The sequence below is a fragment of the Ceratotherium simum genome, chromosome 19 (genome assembly GCF_057802395.1).
Source record: "Ceratotherium simum simum isolate JZ-2026a chromosome 19, ASM5780239v1, whole genome shotgun sequence".
Taxonomy (NCBI): domain Eukaryota; kingdom Metazoa; phylum Chordata; class Mammalia; order Perissodactyla; family Rhinocerotidae; genus Ceratotherium; species Ceratotherium simum.
Genome location: NC_141918.1, coordinates 55,262,501 through 55,284,758, shown reverse-complemented (window position 1 = coordinate 55,284,758; position 22,258 = coordinate 55,262,501). Strand labels below are relative to the sequence as shown.

Below are 22,258 nucleotides of genomic sequence, written 5' to 3'. Positions count from 1 at the left end.
TGTGGAGGCCGTAGGTGGGATGTTCTACGCCCTCTTGCACCTGGAGAGAACGCTTCTAACATCTTGCTTATGTGGTGACGTTTAGCTCGCCGCCTGCAGCTCAGCCCGTGGGAGAGCAGCGTTGTTAACAGACTGCTGACGCCCACCCATTCGTTCCTGGCCAGAAGCAAAAGCACAGCTGCCTTGTCTGGAGATACAGGTAAAACTGCCAAGGTGCAACTTCCCGGGGAGGTAAAGCCCTCCTTGGGAGCATATCTGAGCCGCCCGTGTCATCTGTCACGTCTCCGTTTTTCCCCACTGTGTGCTCCTCTCTTCTCTGGGCAGTAAGACTTTGGAGTGTGTGGTCGGTGTGGGTTTCACGCCCCTGGCATTGCTCCCTCTTAGCATCTTAGCGTCTTATCTGGACCCCAGATGCGGGCAGACAAAGGATGTCCCTCCCTGTGATCAGGTGGCTTCAGATGCTTCTATCTATTCCTCACAGTACCAGAAAGACCTATCCCTTACCTACCTTTCTTTCTGCACCTACATCTGAGCAGATAATCAAAGGTAGAAATAATTTAATGTTTAATACCAACGTGTAGACTTGGGAATGAAATCAAAGCAGGAGCCTGTTTAAGCCTAGGGTTTCATAATATGGCTGCAAGCTGGCTACTTATCTGCCCGGTGCCAGCCTTTTATATGTAATCGAGGAATAAATAGTACCCTTCCAAAACTCTGCGAGTGGTGTGAAGGCTAATTATAGTGTTCCTATTTGTTACATACTTTGAAAATATGTAAAATCTGCCAAGTACTGGTTATTATAATTAGTTGTAACTCCTCTACTTTTTTGAAATGCAAAACATGCCTGAATGAGCCAATTAATTTAATGAGAAGTTAGTGGGGAGCCTTTATCTAGCTGGAAAGAAAGATGCACATTAGGCTTTTGGCAATCTCTCTCTCACGGTGAGTTGATTTGGAATTTCCCAGACATCTTTGGGCACAGTTGGCATGGCTGTGACCAGGCTACCCGCCCTCACCTTTGGTGCTTAGGAAATCGCATAGCCTCTCCATAAAGTTTCCCTTAAAAGTGCTTTGCTTCTGCAAGCCTCTTCATGTTCAGTAGCCTTCTTGACAAATAATCGTTCTTGGTGGTTTTATGATGTCTTTCATCTGTGGTGCGTGATGAGCTAACATCACCCCTAATTCTCACAGCACCTCTGGGAGGCCGTCAAGGAAGCAGTGAGGCGTCCCCACCTCCTGCCATGGAAACTAGCTGCTGTGACAATTACTGGCTCACACCAGAGCCACTTAGAAAATGGGTGGATGGATCTTAAATGTGCTTTTTCACCCCTCCGTCCTTGGCACCCTAGTGGTGCTCTGGGTACAGTGGTGCCTTCAACTAGCTGGACCTCAGTGTTCTGTGTGTTCTCTAAAGTACCTCTCCTGTCAGCTGTCACATCGCATCTGAGATTTTTCTGGAGGAAAAAGTACAGCTTATTTCGAGATAGCTTATTTTTTAAGCCTGCGAATGTCATACTTTTATACAAGTCGTTGAAGTTTTTCTTGATGTCCAGCTAATTGAAGAACCTTTAAAACTGCGTTTCAGTCCTATATCACAGGACTAAATAGTTTCTGGATACCATGCTTCTGAATCTCCACATTGTGTGTGGTTCCGTCCTCAAGGACGGCCTCACGGCTGAACACGGTCTTTCTTTGCTGTTCCTGTTGTCACTAACTCTTGTCCTCCTCTCACACTCCCTGTAGTCTTCTCCAGCACCGTCTCCATTTTCTGCCCTTTCTCCTGGCCCATCTTCCCTCGTCCTTCTTCACTGTTGTGGTCAACGAAGGTGCTTTTTATCTGCTGCCTGGCTGTTCTTGACTTTGCAACTTTTCCATCCTCCTTTCCATGGATCGGCACATCTCTCTGTTGATGTGAGCGTGAGGCAGTGCACAGTCTTTCCGGGAGTTGCCCATTTTATTACTGCCTTCCTTAGGGCATTGCTTTGATGCAGCTTATGTTTAATGAACCAAAACTGCTGTGTTTTAAAAATCTCCATTTGCAATTGTATATGTAAACATCTCTTACATTTATCCCGTCAAAAACACTTTCCATCGCTTTCATTTTTCCACCTGCTCTCCTTGATTATTCTTTCTTATCTTCCCACATTAGTGTTGTCCCTCGAGTGCATTTTATGTGCAAGTGCCATTGGCAAGAGGATGACGTAGTCCAGAGCCAGGGTGACAGTCACAGGTCAGAGCAGCCGTCCTCACCCCTAGGATGTTTGGTAACTGCAGACTCCCCAAACAAGCAAAAAGAGCCATTGAAAATTGGAAATCAGTGTCAGCCTCTCATTGTGGCCCCCGCTTTGGGTTGACTTTTCCATGCCCGCTTATCAAAATACATTTACAATACATGTGGATATTAGAGCTTAGGATCAAATGAGTTAATACATGTAAAATGCTTAGACTACTACCTGCACGTAGAGGCACTCAATAAATGTTATTAATGTTATTATTATTCTACTGTGTAATTTTTCTGTTCTTTGTGCTACGCTCCAGCCACTTGAACTGCATTTTCTTTCTCTGCACCCATTATTTCATGTAGAAAATCTTGAATGAGTTAAATTAATGCACACTGGCTACCAAAAGTAGAAGGGAATACAGATATTGTGGAAGACTTTCTCAAAGACATTCCGAAAGAGAATTTCCACGTTCAACACGACGACTTTGGGATATGGAGGGCGCTCTGAGGAGAGGAATACATGTGTATATTGCTCTCACCGCTGCTTCAGAAGAGCAAGATCATTAGAATAACTGATTTAAAGATTTCAGGTGTTTCAGTAGTTGCTGTTCAGAGCAACAGTAAGTTCCATGAAATGTAATACCCTTAGAAGGAATTTACAGTGTTTATTTTAGCCAGACGATGTTTCTTGACCAATTAAACTTGAGGATTTTTGTATAGACTACACTAGACAGGTTAGGGAGCTTTTCCTCCTGTGCTTGACATCACCTTGCACTATAATAGAGAAGGGGCCAGAGCATGACGACATTGGCTTACATCCAGGGTGGTCAGGAAGTGATCCATAGAGAACTCCTGAGATTATTGTTTTCCACTAGAGGAAACAGAAATCACATTTCTGTGCTTCATTCCTTTTCCAGTGTCAGACCCATGGATCGGAGCTGGGCTCTTGTCTAGGGTTTCCTGATCCGTGAGCAAGGTGACGGCTCCTGGCTGTGCCTGGGCCTCGGGTGCCTCTCCTGGCTCTTGGTCCTACAGCAGTGCCTGTGCCCGGATGTGATTCTTTAAATGCGTTTGATGGGCTTGGAGAGTTGCGTTAGTGAGCTCTTTCCTCGTCTGGGGAATGCAAACGCTTTGTGTGGCACTTGAGCAAAGGTTATTTTCAAGTCTTTTCCCCTGTGGTCACAACAAGCCACACAGCAGGAGGTCCTCCTTCCTCACAGGGTCAGGGTCTGAAGTGAAGCTTTGTGTCCATTCGCAAGTAAGACAGATTCTTTTCAGGAGGACTGAGGAATGCAAAGTTAGTTTATCCTGAAGAAAGAGAGTGCTGTTTTCAGATGGAAAAGAAAATGCCGTTTCCAGTGTCTTCACTACCTTGGCCGTTGAGTGATAACCGGAGGGTACTGCGGGGCATCTGATGACAGAGAACACACGAATGAAGATGCAGTCTGAACGACCTTGTGTCTGTAGATTAGACCAAAATAACAAATGTTCTTTTAACTCTTTAATTCTGAAATTAAGATTACCCTGAATTTGTCTTTTGAGTTTTTAATTTACAAATACTATTCTATTCAGTTGACATAGTGGTCTCTTTGAAGGGTTGCTACAATGGCTAGAGTTGGGTAGAGTCATTTTATAACATGATACATAATATTCTCCTCAGTAGTCGTGTTTAATTGTTGTATTTTTTGCTGGAAAACAAGATTTCTGGATGAGATCTGAAAGTGGACCTCGGCTCCTTCGTACCCACACTTTAGACATCTGGGCAGTGTTGTGGGAATTTCTATAAACCCGTGCTCAGAATCACTCAGCTAATGACAGTGTTTCTCTGAAGGTGAATTGTCAGAAACTATACGTGGTTTTTAAAAAATATTCCACTTGAGAAAAACTGTAAAAGCTATTCACGATTTGACCTTATTTTTGGCAGTTCTAACCTATTTATGTTCTATTCGCCGTCTGAAATGCTCATGTCCCATCTCCCCGTGTGCTCTCCTGCTGCCTGTTGTGAACGTCCAGTGCGGTGGCTTTGGGGAAGACCCAGAAGCATGCATTTGATCTGCCTTTAAATGGATAAAACATTTACGGAATTTTTTATTCTGGAAATTATTGGTTATCCTTGTAACAAGTCTTAATACCTGGGAAGACTTGGTCGTTTCGCATTTTAAAAATTCAGTTGCTTGGGGCCAGCCCGGTGGCGCAAGCGGTTAAGTGCTCGCGTTCCGCTTTGGCGGCCAGGGTTTGCAGGTTCGGATCCCGGGCACGCACCGACACACTGCTTGTCAGGCTATGCTGTGGCGGCATCCCATATAAAGTAGAGGAAGATGGGCACAGATGTTAGCTCAGGGCCAATCTTCCTCAGCAAAAAGAGAAGGATTGGCAACGGATGTTAGCTCAGGGCTGATCTTCCTCTCTCACACACACACACACAAAATAAATAAATAAATAAATAAATATTGAGTTGCTTTTTCCCACTGGCTGTTGAACTTCACTCCTGCAATAGTTGTAGCGTATCTTGCTTGCCTGCTTGCTCACTTCCTGTCTTTCCACCTTTTGTTCCATCTTAAAGCTAATTAGGAAAAAGCTGATTATAAACCAGTCTTTACATAAAAATTATTTATCACTAATGTAGCATTTTACCAGAACCATCAATTTATAGGAATATAAGGCCATTGCTTTCCATAATTATTGGATTACATCTGTATCTTTAATTCGTATCTAAATAGCCAGATAGCTTGTATATTCCAGATTTTTCATTTGGACATGCCTTCCTTTTGGACACACTGTAAACTGACAGGACTGTGAGGAGAGTTGAGTATGATGGTTCTGGACGCCTGTAGGTAATAACACCTTCTCCCTACTTTTCTCTCTGCCTCTGCTTTGCTCCTTGTCCCGAACCTGCTCTTGGCTTTCCTTCCGCTGCTCCTCTGGCTCTCTTGTGTGTAAAACAATCACCTGCACCCTAGTTATCCCCATTTGTCCTCGTTCAGCATCTTGCAGCCCCATCAACATCATGCCCTACAAAGCTGCACACTCTAGAAATCCGATGGAGCGACCAAAATTCTTTGTAACACCGCCTGAGGGCTCTGCACGAAGGAGGACTGTTCATGGCGCAGCGGTGAGTAGCTGTCGGGCAGCTGGGTGAGTCTGCTATTTCTGTGCAGAGTGGACACCACCCCGGGGTGCGGTGTGGGTGTAAGTAAGACTGGGAGGTGGCGTCCATCCCACCCATCTGGGATCTGGCTGGCTGCGTGGTGGTGTCCTTACACTTCTCTCTGCTTGGGGATTTGTTCCCAAGAATTTGAATTTGAAGATGAAAACGGTTCTTTGTTCAAGTGTATAAACTTGAATTGAATTTGTATTTATCCATACAAATAAGTGCAATGCCAGCATACTGCTATTTTTGAAAGTCAGAACGCCTTTGAAGGGGAAGTGGGCCTGGACTGCATGTTATTCCAGCCAGATCCAGAAGCTAGCTGACCTCTAAGTGGGGCTTACTAAAAAGCAGTTTAAAGAATTTTTATCTGCTTAGCTAGTCCCTGTCAGGGCCCAGATCTTAAGATATAGTGACAAAGTATTTTGAAAACACTAGTTATTTGCAAAGTAACTAATTCTTGAAAGGCCAATAGTTTGTGTTATAGACTGAGATTTTGCAAGGAAAGAATATAATTTGTACATCCTTGTTATTCCTGGAAGGAGGCTGAGCTAAGGTTAATTTTTACTGTGCTGTAAATGCAATGAGGTAACTTGTGTGTCTCCAGGGATCTCTCGTCTTTATTTTAAACTGTGCGTTGTTTGGTATCTGTTGAAAGATGTGGACCTTGTTCTGCGGTCTTCAGACATTGTACTTCAGTCTGAAAGGACTCGCCAGTCGACCAGGTGCTCACTGCCTCTCTGCCATGTAATAGCATGACTGGTTTAATGAAAGGCTGGAACAGTTTTTTTAAATCTTAACTTTCCAGAGCAGTTCAGATTTATAAAGCTGATGGACACTTAAAAGGGTTTTGCTTAGATGTTTGAGGATAATTCCAGGGTTGTGAGAGCTTGATGGCTTTGCCTGCAGGCAGTTTTCTTTCAAGCCCTTCAGGCTTTCAGGAATCAGCATGTAATTCTTGGAGTCAGACCCCCAGCCCTTCAAGCAGAGGTGAAGCTGCCTTTGATGTGGGGAAGGTGTGTCATTCGCACGTTGCTCTTCAGAGCCCCCAGCCATGGACAGACAGCAGTCGTTAGCACGACAGCTTGGGCCCCAGACGTTGGGTACTCACTGGGGAGGAGAAAGCATTTACCAAAGGAAAAATATCTTGTGGATAAAAACAAAAATTAACACTCCAGGAGGGAAGGAGGGGAGCTTCCCCTTGGCCGACTGATTAAGTGAGAGGGTTTTCATCACATGATCCAGAACCTCTGCTTTCCCACTTTTTATTTTTTTCATGCCTTCCTCTTTCTATATTTGATCTGTTGGGCTTCTTTTCTCCTCTTTACAACCAAATATTCAGGTAAATGCCTATTGCCAGACAATGATTCCATGAGTCCCGGGTACCCCAGAGCGGCCCGTGGACTCCGGCTGAGCACCAGCCGTGTGTGGCTGCCGAGCACTTGAATAGCGGCTTGTGAGGCTGAGCCCAAATTTTACATTTAATTTTTAAAAATGCTTAATTGTAGTAAAAACATATAACAAAATTTACCATCTTAACCATTTGTGAGCGTACAGTTCAATAGTGTGAAGTGTGTTCACACTGTCATGCACCCAGTCTCCAGAACTTGTTAAATCTCGTAAAACTGAAACCGTGCCTGTTAAACAGCTCCCTGTTCCGTCCTCCACTAGCCTCCGCAGCCACCATTCTGCCTTCTGTTTCGGTGAATTGGACTACTTGAGATGCCTCGTGTGAATGGAAGCAGACAGTGTTTGTCTTTTATGACTGGTTTATTTCACTTAGCACAATGTCGTCGAGGTTCGTCCATGTTGTAACATGTGACAGGATTTCTGTTCTTTTTAAAAAGGCTAATAATATTCCATTGTATGTACGTATGTGGGTGTATATATACACACACATATGCATCTGTATGTGTATACACACATTTGTTAATCCACTCATCCGTTGATGGATATTGGAGTTGCTTCTGCCTCCTGGCTATTGTGAATAGTCATGCTATGCACATGGGTATGCAAATATCTCTTTGAGATCCTGGCTTCAGTTCTTTTGGATATATACCCAGAAGTGGGATTGTTGGATCTTATAGTAATTCTATTTTTAATTTTTGGAGGAAGTGCCATGCTGTTTTCCATAGCAACTACACCGTTTTACTTACATTCCCACCAACAGTGCACAAGGATTCTAGTTTTTCCACATCTTCGCCAACACTTGTTATTTTGTTTTTTGTTTTCTGTGGTAGCCATCTTAATGAACATGAGGTGATATCTCATTGTGGTTTCAATTTGCATTTCTGAAATGATCAATGATGTTGAGCATCTTTTTATATGCTTGTTGGCCATTTGTGTATCATCTTTGGAGAAGTATCTATTCAAGTCTTTAGCCCAGCTTTTAATTTTAATCTTTAATTTTATTTTTTTAATCTTTAATTTTATTTTCATTTTTGTTGTTGAGTTGTAGGAGTTATTTACATACTCTGGATCTTAACCCCTTAGCAGATATGATTTGCAAATGTTTTCTCCCATTCTGTAGGCTGCCTTCTTACTCTGTTGATTGTGTCCTTTGATATACACGAGTTTTTAAGTTTGATGTAGTCCCATTTGTCTGTTTTTGCTTTTGTTGCCTTTTGGTGTCATATACAAGAAATCATTGCCAGATCCAATGTCCTGAAGCTTCCCCTGTGTTTTCTTCTAGCAATTTTATAGTTTTAAGTCTTACATTTAGATCTTTAATCCATTTTGAGTTAATTTTTGTATATGGTGTAAGGTGAGTCCAACTTCATTCTTTTGGATGTGGATATCCAGTTTTCCCGGCACCATTTGTTGAAGAGACTGTCTTTTCCCCATTGAGTGGTCTTGGAGCCCTTGTCAAGGATCCTTTCACCATGTACATAAGGGTTTATTTCTGGGCTCTCTATTCTATTCCATTGGTCTACATGTCTGTCTTTATGCCAGTACCACACTGTTTTGATTACTGTAACTTTGTAATATGTTTTGAAATCAGAAAGTGTGAGACTTCCAAGTTTGTTCTTCTTTTTCAAGATTGTTTTCGCTATTCAGGGTCCCTTGAGGTTCCACATGAATTTAGGATGGGTTTTTCTATTTCTGCAAAAAATGACATTGGATTTTGATAGGGATTGCCTTGAATCTGTTGATCAGTTTGGGTAGTATTGACATCTTAACAATAATAAGTCTTCCAATCTGTGAACACAGGATGTCTTCCCATTTATTTGTGTCTTCTTTAATTTCTTTCAGCAATGTCTTCTGGTTTTCACTGTACAAGTCTTCCACCTCCTTGGTTAGGTTTCTGCCTAAGTATTTTATTCTTTTGATGCTATTGTAAATGGAATTGTTTTCTAATTTTCTTTTCAATTTTATTTAATTTTAATTTAGATCTAAATTCAAACAGCCAAATGTAGACAGTGTTGCCTTGTGGTATCTGTCTGTATTGCCTCTCTTGGAGGTGATTTGTATTCTAAACCTAACTCTGTTTGTAAAACTACAGTCTTTGTCCTGCTGGTAAGTTGTCCAGACCACTGACGTGAGCAGCTTGCTGTGTGTGTTCCATCTTAGCCTTGGGGAAAGATGGTTTATACAGGCTGCTGGCTTTTGCTCAGATCAGGATGAGAATCAGGAGCACCTGTGCAGGTGTGTACAGGTGTGGTACCCAAATAGGTGATTGGGTACAAGACCAATGAAAAGACATTAAAAAGAACCAAGAGGGTAAAAACATCCCCCTACCTAGGAGGTTGTTATCTCAAGTGGTGAGCATTTTTCCAACCCACCCCTCTCTGCCCCCCTGCCCCTTTTAGGTGATTAAAGGGAGGTCAGTTTTAGGAAAGAAAGAATTGGTTTGGTGGCACTTGAACAAAAGGAGGACGGTCTGAGGATTATACACTTCGATGTGGGCTCGTTCCCTGATGCCTGTCTTATCGTGGCACCGGTGATGAAATTCATCCCCAGACACTCCACATCACAGATTACCCTTCCTGACGTATTTCCCCATTCAGATCTCTTCTCGATCTGACTTCAGTCCAATTAGAATGGTTTGAGAAAAAGGAAAAAAAGCTACTCAAGGTGCTTCACCCCAGCCTCCCTTGGGGAGAGCCCTGGGCCTTCCACTCTGGGGACTGATCTGCCAGAGGCGTGCTTGCCACCCTGGACGCCTGCAGAGGGTCCCCTGTGGTGGCGTCTGCTTCTGCTCCCCAGGACTGCAGCTGCGCTCTGAGGCCCCACCTCCTGCCTTCAGGGACCAGAGGTGGGGGCAGAGGGTGGTCATGCAGCCACAAGTGACGTGGAGCTGGCACACACCTTGGGACGCTCTCTCCTGCCCCATTCTTCATTTGTTTCAGTGATTCTTAGATGTTTTGCCCCCACCTCCAGCCTAGTCTGTCACCTAGGATGCTACTAAAGAAAATGGAGACAGGAACAGGGAAGGGGACAGACGAGAAGGGCAGGGAGCCAGGAGTTGGTGCTGGAGCCAGGCAGAAAAGGAGGGAAGAGGAGGCGCACTACCAGCTTGCCCGCAGGCCGGGTAATACTCTGCCCCCTCCCTTGTGCCCTCGCAGTCTGCTTTCCTGCAGGGGTCCCCAGAGTGAAGGGTTGACAGGTGCCCATGCAGGTGGGTCCAGCAAGCCCCCACTCCCATTCCCAGCACAGTGTCGGCGAGGGTCCGATACTGGATGAGTCCCCTGGGCCTGTGCGTTCTCCTGTCTTGGAGAATGTAGACTCAGATTACCTCTCTGAGTTTCCCGTTGCCCATTTCGACTTAGGAAAGGTGTCATCTCTCGGGCTCGATCCCTAGTTTGCAGTCACAGGAGGGCTGAAGTTTTGGCCTGCCATCAGATTTCAGTTTCATCCCTAGTGAAAAAGACTAAAAATAGCTAACATACCTCACCTTGAACCTGACTTTCCTTCGAGAGCCAGAGGACACCAGGTAAGGAAGGGCCTGTTTGTATAACATCAGTATAAAGAAAATAATGATTTAATGTCTGATATAGTGACATGTAAATTTAAAAAAAAGACTGAGCTGTGGTATGTTCTAGGGTGAAAAAAGAAAAATGCTAAAGAATTAAAAGAGATAAAAGTGGAAAAAAAAAAAACCTGGAACTGACTTTCAGGTTGACATTTGTGTGGGCCAAACCAGACTATGAGATTTTGCTACAGGTGGTTTAGACACACAGTACAGGTGCTTTCCAAAAGTATGAGTGGTTTTGTTTGTTTTTGCAAATATACCTCCAAATCACACATCCAGAACCTTCTTATTAGTGTCCCGTTGTGTTAATTCAGTTATAATGTTCAGTTTTAAGCTAACGAGGGCCTTCTGTTGGGGTGGAATGGAATATATACATGAGAAAGGTTGGGAAATTTCCAGTCACTCACTCAGTGGGTTGCAGTTCCACTGTTGACTCCCTGAATGTGGTTGTCCCACTCATGGAAAAATCTAATTACTGTGTTTCTCTGAATTTAGGGCTCTAAAAGAGATAGGGAGCGAGAGAACATTCCCTTCCACCCGACAGCTGGCATCCGAAGGGCTCTGTCTCCGTCACATCCCAAAGCCAGGTCACCAGCTCCCTCCCGACTCTGGTGAGTGAGACAGGAGGCTGGCTCGGCTGCTCCGTGCTGGACAATCAGCAGCCTCTGTCCCTCGAAGGAAACTGTTCTCCCCATATGTTTGGCCTTGGCTTAGGGAATGACATTCTTCCTTAAAGGAAAGAAGAAAGAAAACTGAAATGAGTATCTCTGCATCTGCCATCATAGAAGACAAATACACAGAGCTTCATTTCCTTTCCATATTGGTCTCTGGCGCTATTACATGGTGGGGTGGGGGAAGGAAGCCTGTGCTGATGTGTCCTCTTCTCTTTCGTTGTTGGTTTGTTGCCCAGGCTCCCATCCAAGTCCCTCCCTCACTTGCCCGGCACACCCAGACCAGCATCCTCCCTGCACCCCGGATCAGTCAAAGCTGCTCCCGCACAGGCCTGGCCCCCGTCCCCCGGCAACATCCGTCCCATCAAGAGAGAAGCCAGGGTGGAGCCTGAGAGAAAAGAGCCCCAGGAGGAACCTCAGGAAGTTGCCGGTGAGCCCTTGCTGGAGGGCAGAGCACCTTTGGTGAAGGTAGAAGCAGCTGCAGGGGAAGAGGGGCCACCCGTGGAAACAGAGGCCACCCCTGGTAAGAGCCCCTGGCTGGTGAGGGAACAGGGTTGCTGGCCTCCTCACTTGCTCTCCCTCTTTCTCCTGCATCCTTTCATTTAGCTTCTTTTTTCTCTTATTGGGGACTTAGAAATTTTACGCTGGGGCTAGTTTTGGGACCTTTTCTTAAATATAATTTTTCTAACATATAAAGAAGGTAGAATCATAGGTCCAACAGGCTGTGCTTGGAGCCCCAGCATGTGAATTCAGGTGTGGTTTCTGATTCCTTTCACTGGCTGAGTGCAGTGCTTCACAAAATGTGCATTCAGAGCACCTGCATCAGAATCACGTGTGTTAGTTAGCTATTGCCATGTAACAAATTATCCCAAAACTTCGCAGCTCAAAACAAACAAATGGTTATTATATCACATGGATTCTTGGGTCAGAAATATGGCAGCAGTTTAGGTGGGTGGGGGGAGGGTGGCTCCTGCACGAGGCTGTTGGCAGGGGTCCTGCATCTCATGACCCGTGAACCTCTCCAGAGGATTGCTTGGTGTTCTCACATCTGTCTGCTTGTTCTGTGGCTCCCCCAGAGTGAGTGATCCAGGAGACAATCGTGAGGAATCCACAGGATTTTTATGCCTCATCTCAGAAATCACACACACACGTCACAATTTCTGTTGTACTCTCTTCATAGAAGCAAGTCACTAAGTTCAACTCACACTCAAGTGGAAGGGGTTAGTCTCTGCCTTTTAAAGGAAAGATTTTCAAAGAATCAGTGGAAATATTTTTAAGCCACCTCATCTATGGTGTTTCAAACTACAGAATCTTGGCCCTACCTTAGACCTCCTGAATCAGAATATGGGGTGGGATCCCAGGACTTTGAGGGGTACTAAGCCCGTCAGTTGACTCTTGTGCAGGATTCCCAGATAAAATACAGAGCGGCCAGTTACCACCCTATCCTGTGCATGCTGGAGTTGAAGGACCACTGGCTTAGCCTATATGCTTGACAGAGGTCAGAATTTTTTTCAGAAGACCTCATCTCTGCCGGGCTAATCAGATGCTATTTAGAAGTTTAAAGTCATCTGGAACTAGGACTTCACCATTTCTTGTTGAAAATTGTCTATATTCAAAAGTTTCCTTGTTAAGACTTATTTGAAGACAGTGGGTAAGGGCAAAGAAAGAATAGATGTTCAAGACAATGATAGTGCTGTTGGAGAATGGAGGAGCCCAGCGTTTGCATGGAAGAAGGGAGAAAGGCCACAGAGCGTCCTGAGAGTAAAGAAAAACCTGTGGGAGCAGAAGGAGGAATGTAAATCCCGAAAGGAGGGTCTGGAGTGTCAGGTGCCAGAGATGGCACCCCGCTCTGGGGCCCCTGTGTGGGGCTTCCTGCTCTGCCAGCTCTGTAGGCCTTTCTCCTGAATCGGAATAAGACAGAGAACTTCTGCTCCCATCTTCGTCTTATCAGGACTAACAGTGGAGGCCCAGGATGGGGAAGGCATGAGTGCCGGCGCCTCCCATCTCGGCCTGGAGGCGGCTCTGGGGAGACAGAAGGGACCTCTTCACTGGGTGTCATCTCCCCAGCCTAATGGCATGGGTGCTGAGGGTGGTCCTGGAAAGACTTTCATCCTCTAGTAACAAGTAGAAAGAGAAGGAATTTTTTGAATGTAGTGAAAGGCAAATGGAAGATCCCATCTTCTTTTTGCTCAGGGTACAGCTTCCCACAGACTCTAAGGTGAGGCTCTGTGTCAGTACTCATTCGATGTATGTTGTTAACTGATTTAACTTGTGTCAAGACCTGGTGGAGGGCGTCCGCTTTGCTGGATGGCTCGCTTACACACAGCTTTTTGTTATCTGTTGCTTGGTTACAGAGAGACTACAGTGACACCGTGAGAACACACAGTAGTAAACATTCCCTGTTCTTCTATAATGATGAATTCTAGGCCCAGGGTGTGGAGAATGCTCGTTTTCGTTTTGTTCTTTGGGTTTTGTTTCCAATTGGTTCTCTCCTTGTACTTGTTTGTACAGTTGCTCCAGCCACAGCCCTGGCCTCCACCTCGGCCCCCGTCCCAGCTCCAGCTTCGGCCCCAGCCCTGGCCTCGGTCCAGGTCCAGGTCCCAGTCCCAGGCCCGCCATCCACTGTGACTGCCAGTGCTTCTCCTAAGACCTCTGCAGGCACCACTGACCCGGAGGAGGCCACGAGGCTGCTCGCTGAGAAGAGGCGGCTGGCCCGCGAGCAGAGAGACAAGGAGGAGAGGGAGAAGAGGGAGAAGGAGGAGCTGGAGAGGTAAGGCAGGGGCTCCTCTGTGTGATCAGTGACCCCCTAGCATCCTTGGGTTAGGTCTCCAGCCTGGGGGCCAGAGGTGATGGTAGTGACGAAGGGAATGGACTAGGTGTTTCAGAATTACTCTTATCTGGTGTTCCTCTGACCACTAAGTGCTATTGTTAAATCACATTTTCTTATTATGATGACAGTAAAACAACATTAATAGAGAAAGGTTTAAAGAAAAACAAATTTATCCATAATCTTACCAGTTTTCAGTAACTGTGCACATTTTGGGTAATCCTTTCTGCTCCCTGTGAACAGTGTGGGGGTGTGTATGCCTACATGAACATACACAGACGCACACATGTATATTTACATAGTTATGACCACAGCAGAGGTACCATTGTACGGTCTGATCTAATCCCCATGTTTCCTCCTCGTCTTTCTAGTTATTTTCAAGCCACAGAGTAAGAGTCCACGTTTTCTTCCTTCCAGATAGAGCGCCTCTCAGAGGGCGGCTGGGTGAGGTAGTTAAGTGGCCCGTGGTCGCCTGACTGCCGGTGTGCCAGGGCCTGCTTGCTTAGCTGGTCTCCCCCGGGGGCTGAGCCGGCCGACGTCAGTATAACTGCTCCTCAGATGAGCACAGCCGCACCTCAGGGATCCTGCGGCCAGGCCTGGGCCGCCATCTGGGATGTGCCCCGCCCTTGGTCCCGACAGGGAGCCCCCGCGGTCCATCGTCCTGTCCTGTGACAGAACATTATAACCTTTATTTATGTAAAAGATTTTCCTTTTTTGTTTTTGGTGGGAGGAGGCTTCAAATTTGTTGCTAAAAAGTCAAAGTATTGGATTAAACAAGTCTCAGCCTTTAAAGATAGTTGAATTGCTCTCCTCGAAACATTAGTGGTTCCACTTGCTTCCGCCTAGCGGAGGCAGCGTGAGGCTGGGCAGACGAGGAGAAGAGCACAGGGGCTCTCGTTGTCCCTGAACGTCTGAGCGCCTCCGGGGGCAGTGTTCTGTGGGACCTCATGACGACACAGACTGCAGCCCCTCTTCGGGGGTCCCCGCCGTGTCACTGTCTTGTGTTTGCCTGCTTCCAGACAACAGAGAGAGGAGCGGGCTCAGAGGGCGGCTGACGAGAGGACTCGCGGCGAGGCGGCCCGCGGGCCGGAGGCCGAGCAGGCGCGGGAGAGCGAGGAGCAGCAGCGGCTGCGCCAGCGCGAGGCGGCCGAGCGCGTCCGGAAGCAGGTGGGCCGGCCGCCCCTCGCCCGGGGCGGGTGGGGGCCTCCCTCCGCCTCCGGGCGCCCGGAGCGGGCAGCGGGCGGCGCCGGCCTCGGCCTGTCTGTGCAAGCGCGCGCCCCTGCTTGTTTCCAGAAGCACGAGGAAGCTCGCGTCCGCGAGGAAGCGGAGCGCGCTCGGCAGGAACGGGAGAAGCACTTCCAGAGGGAAGAGCAGGAGCGCCTGGAGAGGAAGAAGGTAGTTGCGTCCGGCCGAGTCCCTGTTCTGATTCCTGCGTGGACCGGAAGCCGTCCAAAGACCGAGCGACTAGCTCACTGCTGTCAGAAAACCAGCCTCTGCCCGTTCCAGATCCACTAAAGCAGCTCTGTGTTAACAGTCTCCTCCAGAGCAGCCACCCTCCGTGGTCCACCCTTCCCCAAAAACGGTTCCTCCCAACCCATGGGGCTCAAACCAGTCCCGCCTGCTTTGAGTAACTCCGGTGAGGACAAAGCAGTGGGCCCCATGTTTTCCTAAAAGAGCAGACGGCCTTAGCGACCTGCTGTTTGCTCGGCTAGTGAACGTGCCAGGCGGCCTTCCGTGCGTCTGACCCTCTCGCTCCTTCTGCCTTCCTACAGCGCCTGGAGGAGATCATGAGAAGAACCAGGAGAGCCGACGCCGCAGATAAGGTACTCACACGGCCGTTCTGCAACTCTTCTTCATGGCTGTCGTTGTTTGTCTTTATTTTCCTTTGTAACTTTAACATTAAAAAGTCTTTTTCTTTTTTTTCTTTGGTAGAAAACTGTTGATCAGAGAAATGGAGATATAACCAAGGGAGCCCTCACTGGGGGAGCAGGTATTTATTTCAGAGAATTCAAATCAATTCAAATGTAGAGTTTTTGAATTGACTCTTTAGAGGTCAAGATATTCATTGATTGATTTAAAAAAAAAAAAAGACACTCATTGACTTACAGAAGCTTAGACGTGTGTCATCTAGTCCCCACGTTTCCCCTTATGTAAAACTCTCTCTAGCGCTTCTGGAAGATGTTTTTTCACATTTCTTTATACTTTAGTGAAGTGCTTAATGTCTTAAATCATTTTACGTCATATATGTCCCTATATACGATGTGTATACATCTGTGTGTCTGTATATGCCTATGTGGAGAGAGATATACATACACACATATTTATGTATACACACAGGCTTAGAAGAATTTTCTTTGCATTTATAAAATTAAATTTTATTTATTATTTACTGTCTGCTGAAGTAGCATGTTATTTATATTTGCTCTTAAGGACTTTAAACTTCCTCATTTTGACAACTTGTACTTATGGCAGTTCTCAAAAAGGCTTTAAACCTTATTTCTTTTAATTCTAACTTCAGAATAGAGGTAAAATTAAAAGTTTTTTGAAATTTCTTTAGAAAGTTGTTCCTATGCTATAGGCTTTGGACAGAGATGATTAATTTCTTGGTGATTTTAAACCAAATTAGGTTTAAATAAAAATAGAATTTACCTTGCTGTTTTAGTACTCAGAGTCACTTCGTATTGATTACACACCCTCTTGGTGTCTGGTGGTCCCGAGTTCGTTTCCTTGTTTGGTCACCCCTGCCGTCTTGTGAGGTGGAAGGTGCTGTGTCTCGGAGTCAGCAGGCATGTATGGAGACTGCCGTGTACCAGGCCCTCTTGTGGGTGTGGGCTCCCTGTGGACAGGATAGGCAAGGTCATTGCCCCCGAGGGGCACTCGCACACCTGGATTCTGAGTCACCAGCTTCTAATCCTCCTCTTTCCGTGTACCCGAGTGGTCTCCAGGACTGTACCCACAGGTGGTTGATAGACAGCCCATCATTCTGTCTCCCTCTTTCCTCATCGCAACATCAGTATAAAAAGACAGGGCCAGAGATACCTCAGTTTTTCTGTTTTGGGGTTTTTTATTTAATTTAAAAGACTGGAGTAAAGATCAAATGAAGTGATTTATGTGAAAGAACATTCTCTGTAAGTACTAGGGGTTTTCAAATGTAAAATATTGGTATTTTGGGGTTTGGTTTTATTTCAGTAGAGACTCGCCTAGATTCTCTGTTATGATTCCTCTGTAGTGAGGTCTTCATGCTCTTTTAAAGATGCCCTAATTCTGTTTATTTGGAGAATGGCCCCAGTGGTTGCACAGTAACCCCGCTGCATTTTCAGCAGGTGGTCTCCGGGGATGTTGAAACAGGGACAGGCAGTGAGCAGGCAGAGCACCTGCTGAGTCGTCCGTGAGCAGCTTAGGATGTAAACTGACTGACTCAGGACCATTCGGGGGCTGGCGCTATAGTCTGTGCATGGCCAGGCTTCCTGTTGTTGTTGTTTGTTTGTTTGTCTTTTTCTTCCCTGCTGTTGCCCTATCAGTTCTTTGAGCATCCTCTGTACCTCAGTCCGAGAAGGAACAAAGGCCAGAGGGAAGGCGAAGCTTACTGAGCATCACAGCTGTGTTCATCAGCACTCGTAATAAATGTGGTTTGAGTTAGTGCTGCTAAAAAGGGGCCTGAGGCTCATCTCCTGACAAATATTCCTCTTCCCTTGCCCCACATCTGGTTGAGGGCTGAATGGCATCACTGGTGCTCCAGAGAGAGTCTAGGGCGGGCCGGTGGGCGGGCAGCGAGTTTACAGGCCTGTCAGAAGTCTTCTCAGAGGCTGCGTCCTACTAGCTCTGCAAGTTCTGGCAGCTTTCGAGTTAGCAACCACATCTTTGCTTCAGTTATCAGACTCTTTGTACCTCTGACAGTTTTGTTAAATTTGTACAAGGCTGTGAAACACTTCCTTTGAATTGTTCTCTCACATTAAGCTAAAACCATAAACTGCCAGAAATTTCCCTGAAACTCTGACCTACGTGAATATGAAGGTTTACAAGACTTTATAAGTAACCCTGTCTCAAATCATAGAGTCGGTCGTCAGTATCGTTGGCTTAAGCTGGGCTCCAACACTGAGCACCGAATGATGAGGTGGCACAGTCAGGTGCAATTCACTGGCCTTCCATTCATGAAATCTCTTCATTCTAAGTGTGCGTAGAACTAAACTGAGGTTTAAAAAATATTTTTTATCACTTAAGGTATTTCATGGTGATTTTTTCCAATCCTTCAGTCAAGATGTTCAGCATCAGCCTGATCAAGTCAGCTCACTGCTGCCTTCATCAGTTGCTTTGGTTTCAATATTGTATACTTTTTATCCAAATTCAATTTAGTGCAAGCAAAAATAATAACACTGATTTCCACCCTTATGATGTGCTGGGCACTGTGCTGAGCACTTCACATGTGTTAATATATTTAATTCTCACAGGAGCCTGTGAGGTAGGTACTATCATCCATGAGGAAACTGGGGCGCCGAGAGTTTGTGGCTGGCCCGGGGTCGCACAGCTGGTGAGCAGCAGAGCCAGGACATAATGAATCCAGTCATTCTGGCTCTGAGGTTTGGGTTAATAATAGGGTACTAGTAACCCTTTGCTCCATCTTCTTTGCCATGTCCAGCGGTATCTGCACTTCCCTGTGTGACAGACTCTCCAGGAAGTGGAGAACCATCGGCCAGCTCGCATGTGGTTACCTCCCATCCATCGAAGGTGACTGTGGAGAGGTGAGTTCAACCCCGGGGGCCTCTTACTGACACACCGTGGAGCAGAGCACTGCTGTTTTACCCCTGCAGTCCCACCAGAAGTTCCTGGACCTGGTGGAATTTCAAAGTTTTAACATTAAGATTTGTTTTCACTTAGGTTCATTAATTTTTGGTACAGCTAGTAATTCTTTACTCTGAGAAAGGGAAAGGATCTTCTTTCTTGAGTCTGTAAACATGATGGTGAGGTTTTTCTGTGGCTATTAAAGAAAATTACAGGGAATAATTTAATACTTTCCTTTGTATATATTTAACGTGATGTAGACCGTATTCCTACCCTTTAAATGGTATATAACAGCTGTGTTTCCACCATACATAATATTATAGTGGGTCTCAGGTTTGTTCCATAGTAAAAGTAATTGAGATGCTCATATTTCTTATGATATATTAGTAGTAGTAGGGCTTTTTATTGAAGAATCAAACAGTTGCTAGCAACAGTCAAGAAAGAAGTGTGGGTTGAGAAAAGACTGCCTTTCTCTTCTCTTACATTTATATCGACAGCATCATAAGAGCACTCTCAAAAGTGAAAAATGAGAGTAATCATAGCCTGTGCCTAAAAATCCAGTCAGGGAGAACTTGTAGAAATATTTGTAATAGTGTTCAAAGATTTCAGCTATGACTTTTTTGTTAATTTTTGGAATTCACTTAATTATTTTATGAGTTTTCCTGTCTCTAATGCCAGAGTCTTTGCTATTGTAAGAAAATTGAAGGTCCTCAAATTAATTATTTTCTTAATCTAAAAATACACACTACACAACATTTTATAATATAATTGGCAGCAATGAAAAGATAAGTCATCCTGAGATGGACATCCTAAGATGTCCGTAAGTCATAAGATATCCACTGATATCTTTCTGGGACAGTGAGATATTTTATTTTGCCCACCATGATACTGAAGAGAATAATTTTCCCAAGAGAGATCTTAATAATAAGCTTTCAGTTATGTTGAATAAATTTATTATCATAATTACCTAAGATATATATTAAATGATATTTTAATTAGTTTGATTTTCAAATCAAGTGTTCATTCTCAACTGCTGTAACTTATGATGTTCAATTCATTGACTTTAGAGATTTTTAGGAAAGAATAGAAACTACCACAGAGAGAACACCATTATTATGATAAGGAACAAGTTTATTAAGCCACTGATAATTCTATCTGATCAATAAAATGAGTTTATACATTAGCTGACTCTTTTCAGTGGTAAAATCACCAAGTAATTAATCATTTTATAAGAACCTGAAACATAATTTTACTATGTAAAATGATACAGATAATAAAATTCTGTTTGCTTTTAGCCTCTTCACACAGAAAGGCAACAGTTAGTAATTAAAGAAAAACTATGGTAGTATGAACTTCCTGGTGTCATCCATCTTTACCAAGTGATAAATTGTCCTTTGTCATACATGTAATATGATCCCTGTCAAACTGTTAGGAAAAATAGAGCTTGGACTTTTTCTGCTCTTTCACCTAACAATGCAGGCAGGTCCAGATTAGTATCTAATATAAACATTAGCAAATAATACAAGAATGACCCTAACAAATGAAATCCATTGGCCTCAGTGCGTCTCCCCTTTAAAGGAAAAAAAAATTCCAGCAGGTTCCTGGAGTTATACAAACAAGAGTTACGTTTATTATTTTTACAAATACAAACTCAGGTTTAAATTTTTGATAGCTTTACTTATCTATAAAGCCAAAACAACAAATCACAAGTTGAAGTAAAAAATAATATGGCTAGACTGAGAACATTCAAATTAAACAAAAGTCACTTATTGTGAAGAATATTTTTCTGAAATTAAGTGGACAGTGTACACATGGTTCTGATTCATCCCTTTTGCCTGAGGGATGCTCGTGCCACCGTGAGCTGCTGGTCTGTGTCACCCATTGCTTTTCTCTATTTAAACTGCCTTCAGACCTCCAGTCTCTTTCCATGCGGTGTACCATGATGTCATGTGGCACTCACAATATTTATTTATCCAGTTCAACCGAGTTCATTGGTCGATAGCCCTTGTCATGTAACCTGTGCTTCCTGACACCAGTGTGTTCTGAAATACCAATGCAAAATGAAGGACTAACACCATGTGGTGAAACTCAGCTTTGTGATGGTCAGCCACAGAGATGGTCAGACTGCTCTTCTACTGATTTTTTAAAATTTTTATCAGTGAAAACATAAATTTATAAAAATTCGTATAGAGAGTTGGACCCCAGTTTGAGAAGCACAGCCCATTTCTGAATGATGCGGCCTGTGGGGAATGTTGAATGTGCTGCTTGCTTTGTTCCCCATTGCGTCATACGCGGGGTTTGTGATATGTAGCCTCAGAAGCTCTGCTTCCCTTAATTATTTTTAAATTTATTCTCCTTGAGTTGATCCACACCAGTCTGGAAACAATCTGTATTTTCACTTTCATCACCCCTGGTAGTGACAAGTACAACAGGAGAAGCGCATGAAGAAACGCCTTTATTTCTCTTACAGCTACTTTTTTGCAGTTCCAGAGTTAGGACCCAGAGTTGTCACAAGCTAAGGTTTAAGGAATAAGTCTTCTTTCACAGTTTCCCTACCTTTCATAATTTGTTTGGATTTCATTTCTGTTCCCTTTCCGCTTTCGTCTTATAAACGGAATGTTCCTGTTGTGCTTACTGTGTCAGTCAGGGTCCAGTCGGGAGAGAGAAATGAGAAGATTAATTTGAATGGCCAAGTTTAATATCAGGAGTAATTAACTGTTACTTGGGATTGGAGTAACAAGAGATTGGCCAGTAAGAAGTGAACTCTAGGGCTGGCCCCGTGGCTTAGCGGTTGAGTGCACGTGCTCTGCTACTGGCGGCCCGGGTTCGGATCCCGGGCGCGCACCAATGCACCACTTCTCCGGCCATGCTGAGGCCGCGTCCCACATACAGCAACTAGAAGGATGTGCAACTATGACATACAACTGTCTACTGGGGCTTTGGGGGAAAAAAAAAAAGGAGGAGGATTGGCAATAGATGTTAGCTCAGAGCTGGTCTTCCTCAGCAAAAAAGAGGAGGATTAGCATGGATGTTAGCTCAGGGCTGATCTTCCTCACACACACAAAAAAAGAAATGAACTCTGAAGAATACAGGAATAACAGATATAAGGAGCAGCCACAACCCCTGGGCTGTACCCAAGGAAGAATCCCGTCCCCCAGGACTTCCCCAGACCTTGTTGGAGAGGATATGGCTGTGACTCACTAGATGGTGGAGAAGTTGTGGTGATTTCTTGATGGTGGAACTTGCCAGATATCCACCCTCTAGAATGCTTCAGAGAGCTGTCCACCAGGAAATGTCTCACCAGAGGCACTCTTCCACAAGTCTGCCCCAGAATGGTGCTGGGGAAGCTGCTGGCCACACTGCGCTGCAGGGCCTGGGCCCCGGAGAGGCCCCCCGTGCCGCAGGGGCTGGGCCCCGGGGAAGCCTCACGTGTGCAGGAGCCAGACGTGGGGAATGCTGCGAGCGGTGCTGCAGGGCCCGCTGAGCGAGCACAGCCAAACCAGGAGGTAAAACTCCACTCCTGCAGCGTCTCTCCAGCAGCCTCTGTTGACAAAACTCACAATGGTGCCAGCTGGCAGAGGAACAGTATCTGGAGGGCCCAGATCCAGTTCCACAGAGCAGGAATGAAGGGTGGATTTGG

General features: G+C 45.1%; 1 protein-coding gene across 4 annotated transcripts in view; it reads left to right on the top strand.

Annotated features, from left to right (window-relative positions):
• The window catches only part of MAP7 (microtubule associated protein 7), a 172,459-nt gene that overhangs the window by 141,979 nt on the left and 8,222 nt on the right, over window positions 1-22,258 (top strand). For 3 of the 4 annotated variants that reach the window (XM_087444164.1, XM_087444165.1, XM_087444162.1), the window contains 10 exons: window positions 86-199; window positions 5,206-5,333; window positions 10,837-10,952; window positions 11,252-11,535; window positions 13,524-13,782; window positions 14,859-15,006; window positions 15,133-15,234; window positions 15,612-15,662; window positions 15,772-15,829; window positions 18,476-18,578. In XM_087444164.1, the coding sequence (XP_087300290.1) occupies window positions 86-199; window positions 5,206-5,333; window positions 10,837-10,952; window positions 11,252-11,535; window positions 13,524-13,782; window positions 14,859-15,006; window positions 15,133-15,234; window positions 15,612-15,662; window positions 15,772-15,829; window positions 18,476-18,578 (1,363 nt within the window). The remainder of the gene's footprint in view (window positions 1-85; window positions 200-5,205; window positions 5,334-10,836; window positions 10,953-11,251; window positions 11,536-13,523; window positions 13,783-14,858; window positions 15,007-15,132; window positions 15,235-15,611; window positions 15,663-15,771; window positions 15,830-18,475; window positions 18,579-22,258) is intronic. The other variant, XM_087444163.1, reaches the window with a different exon arrangement.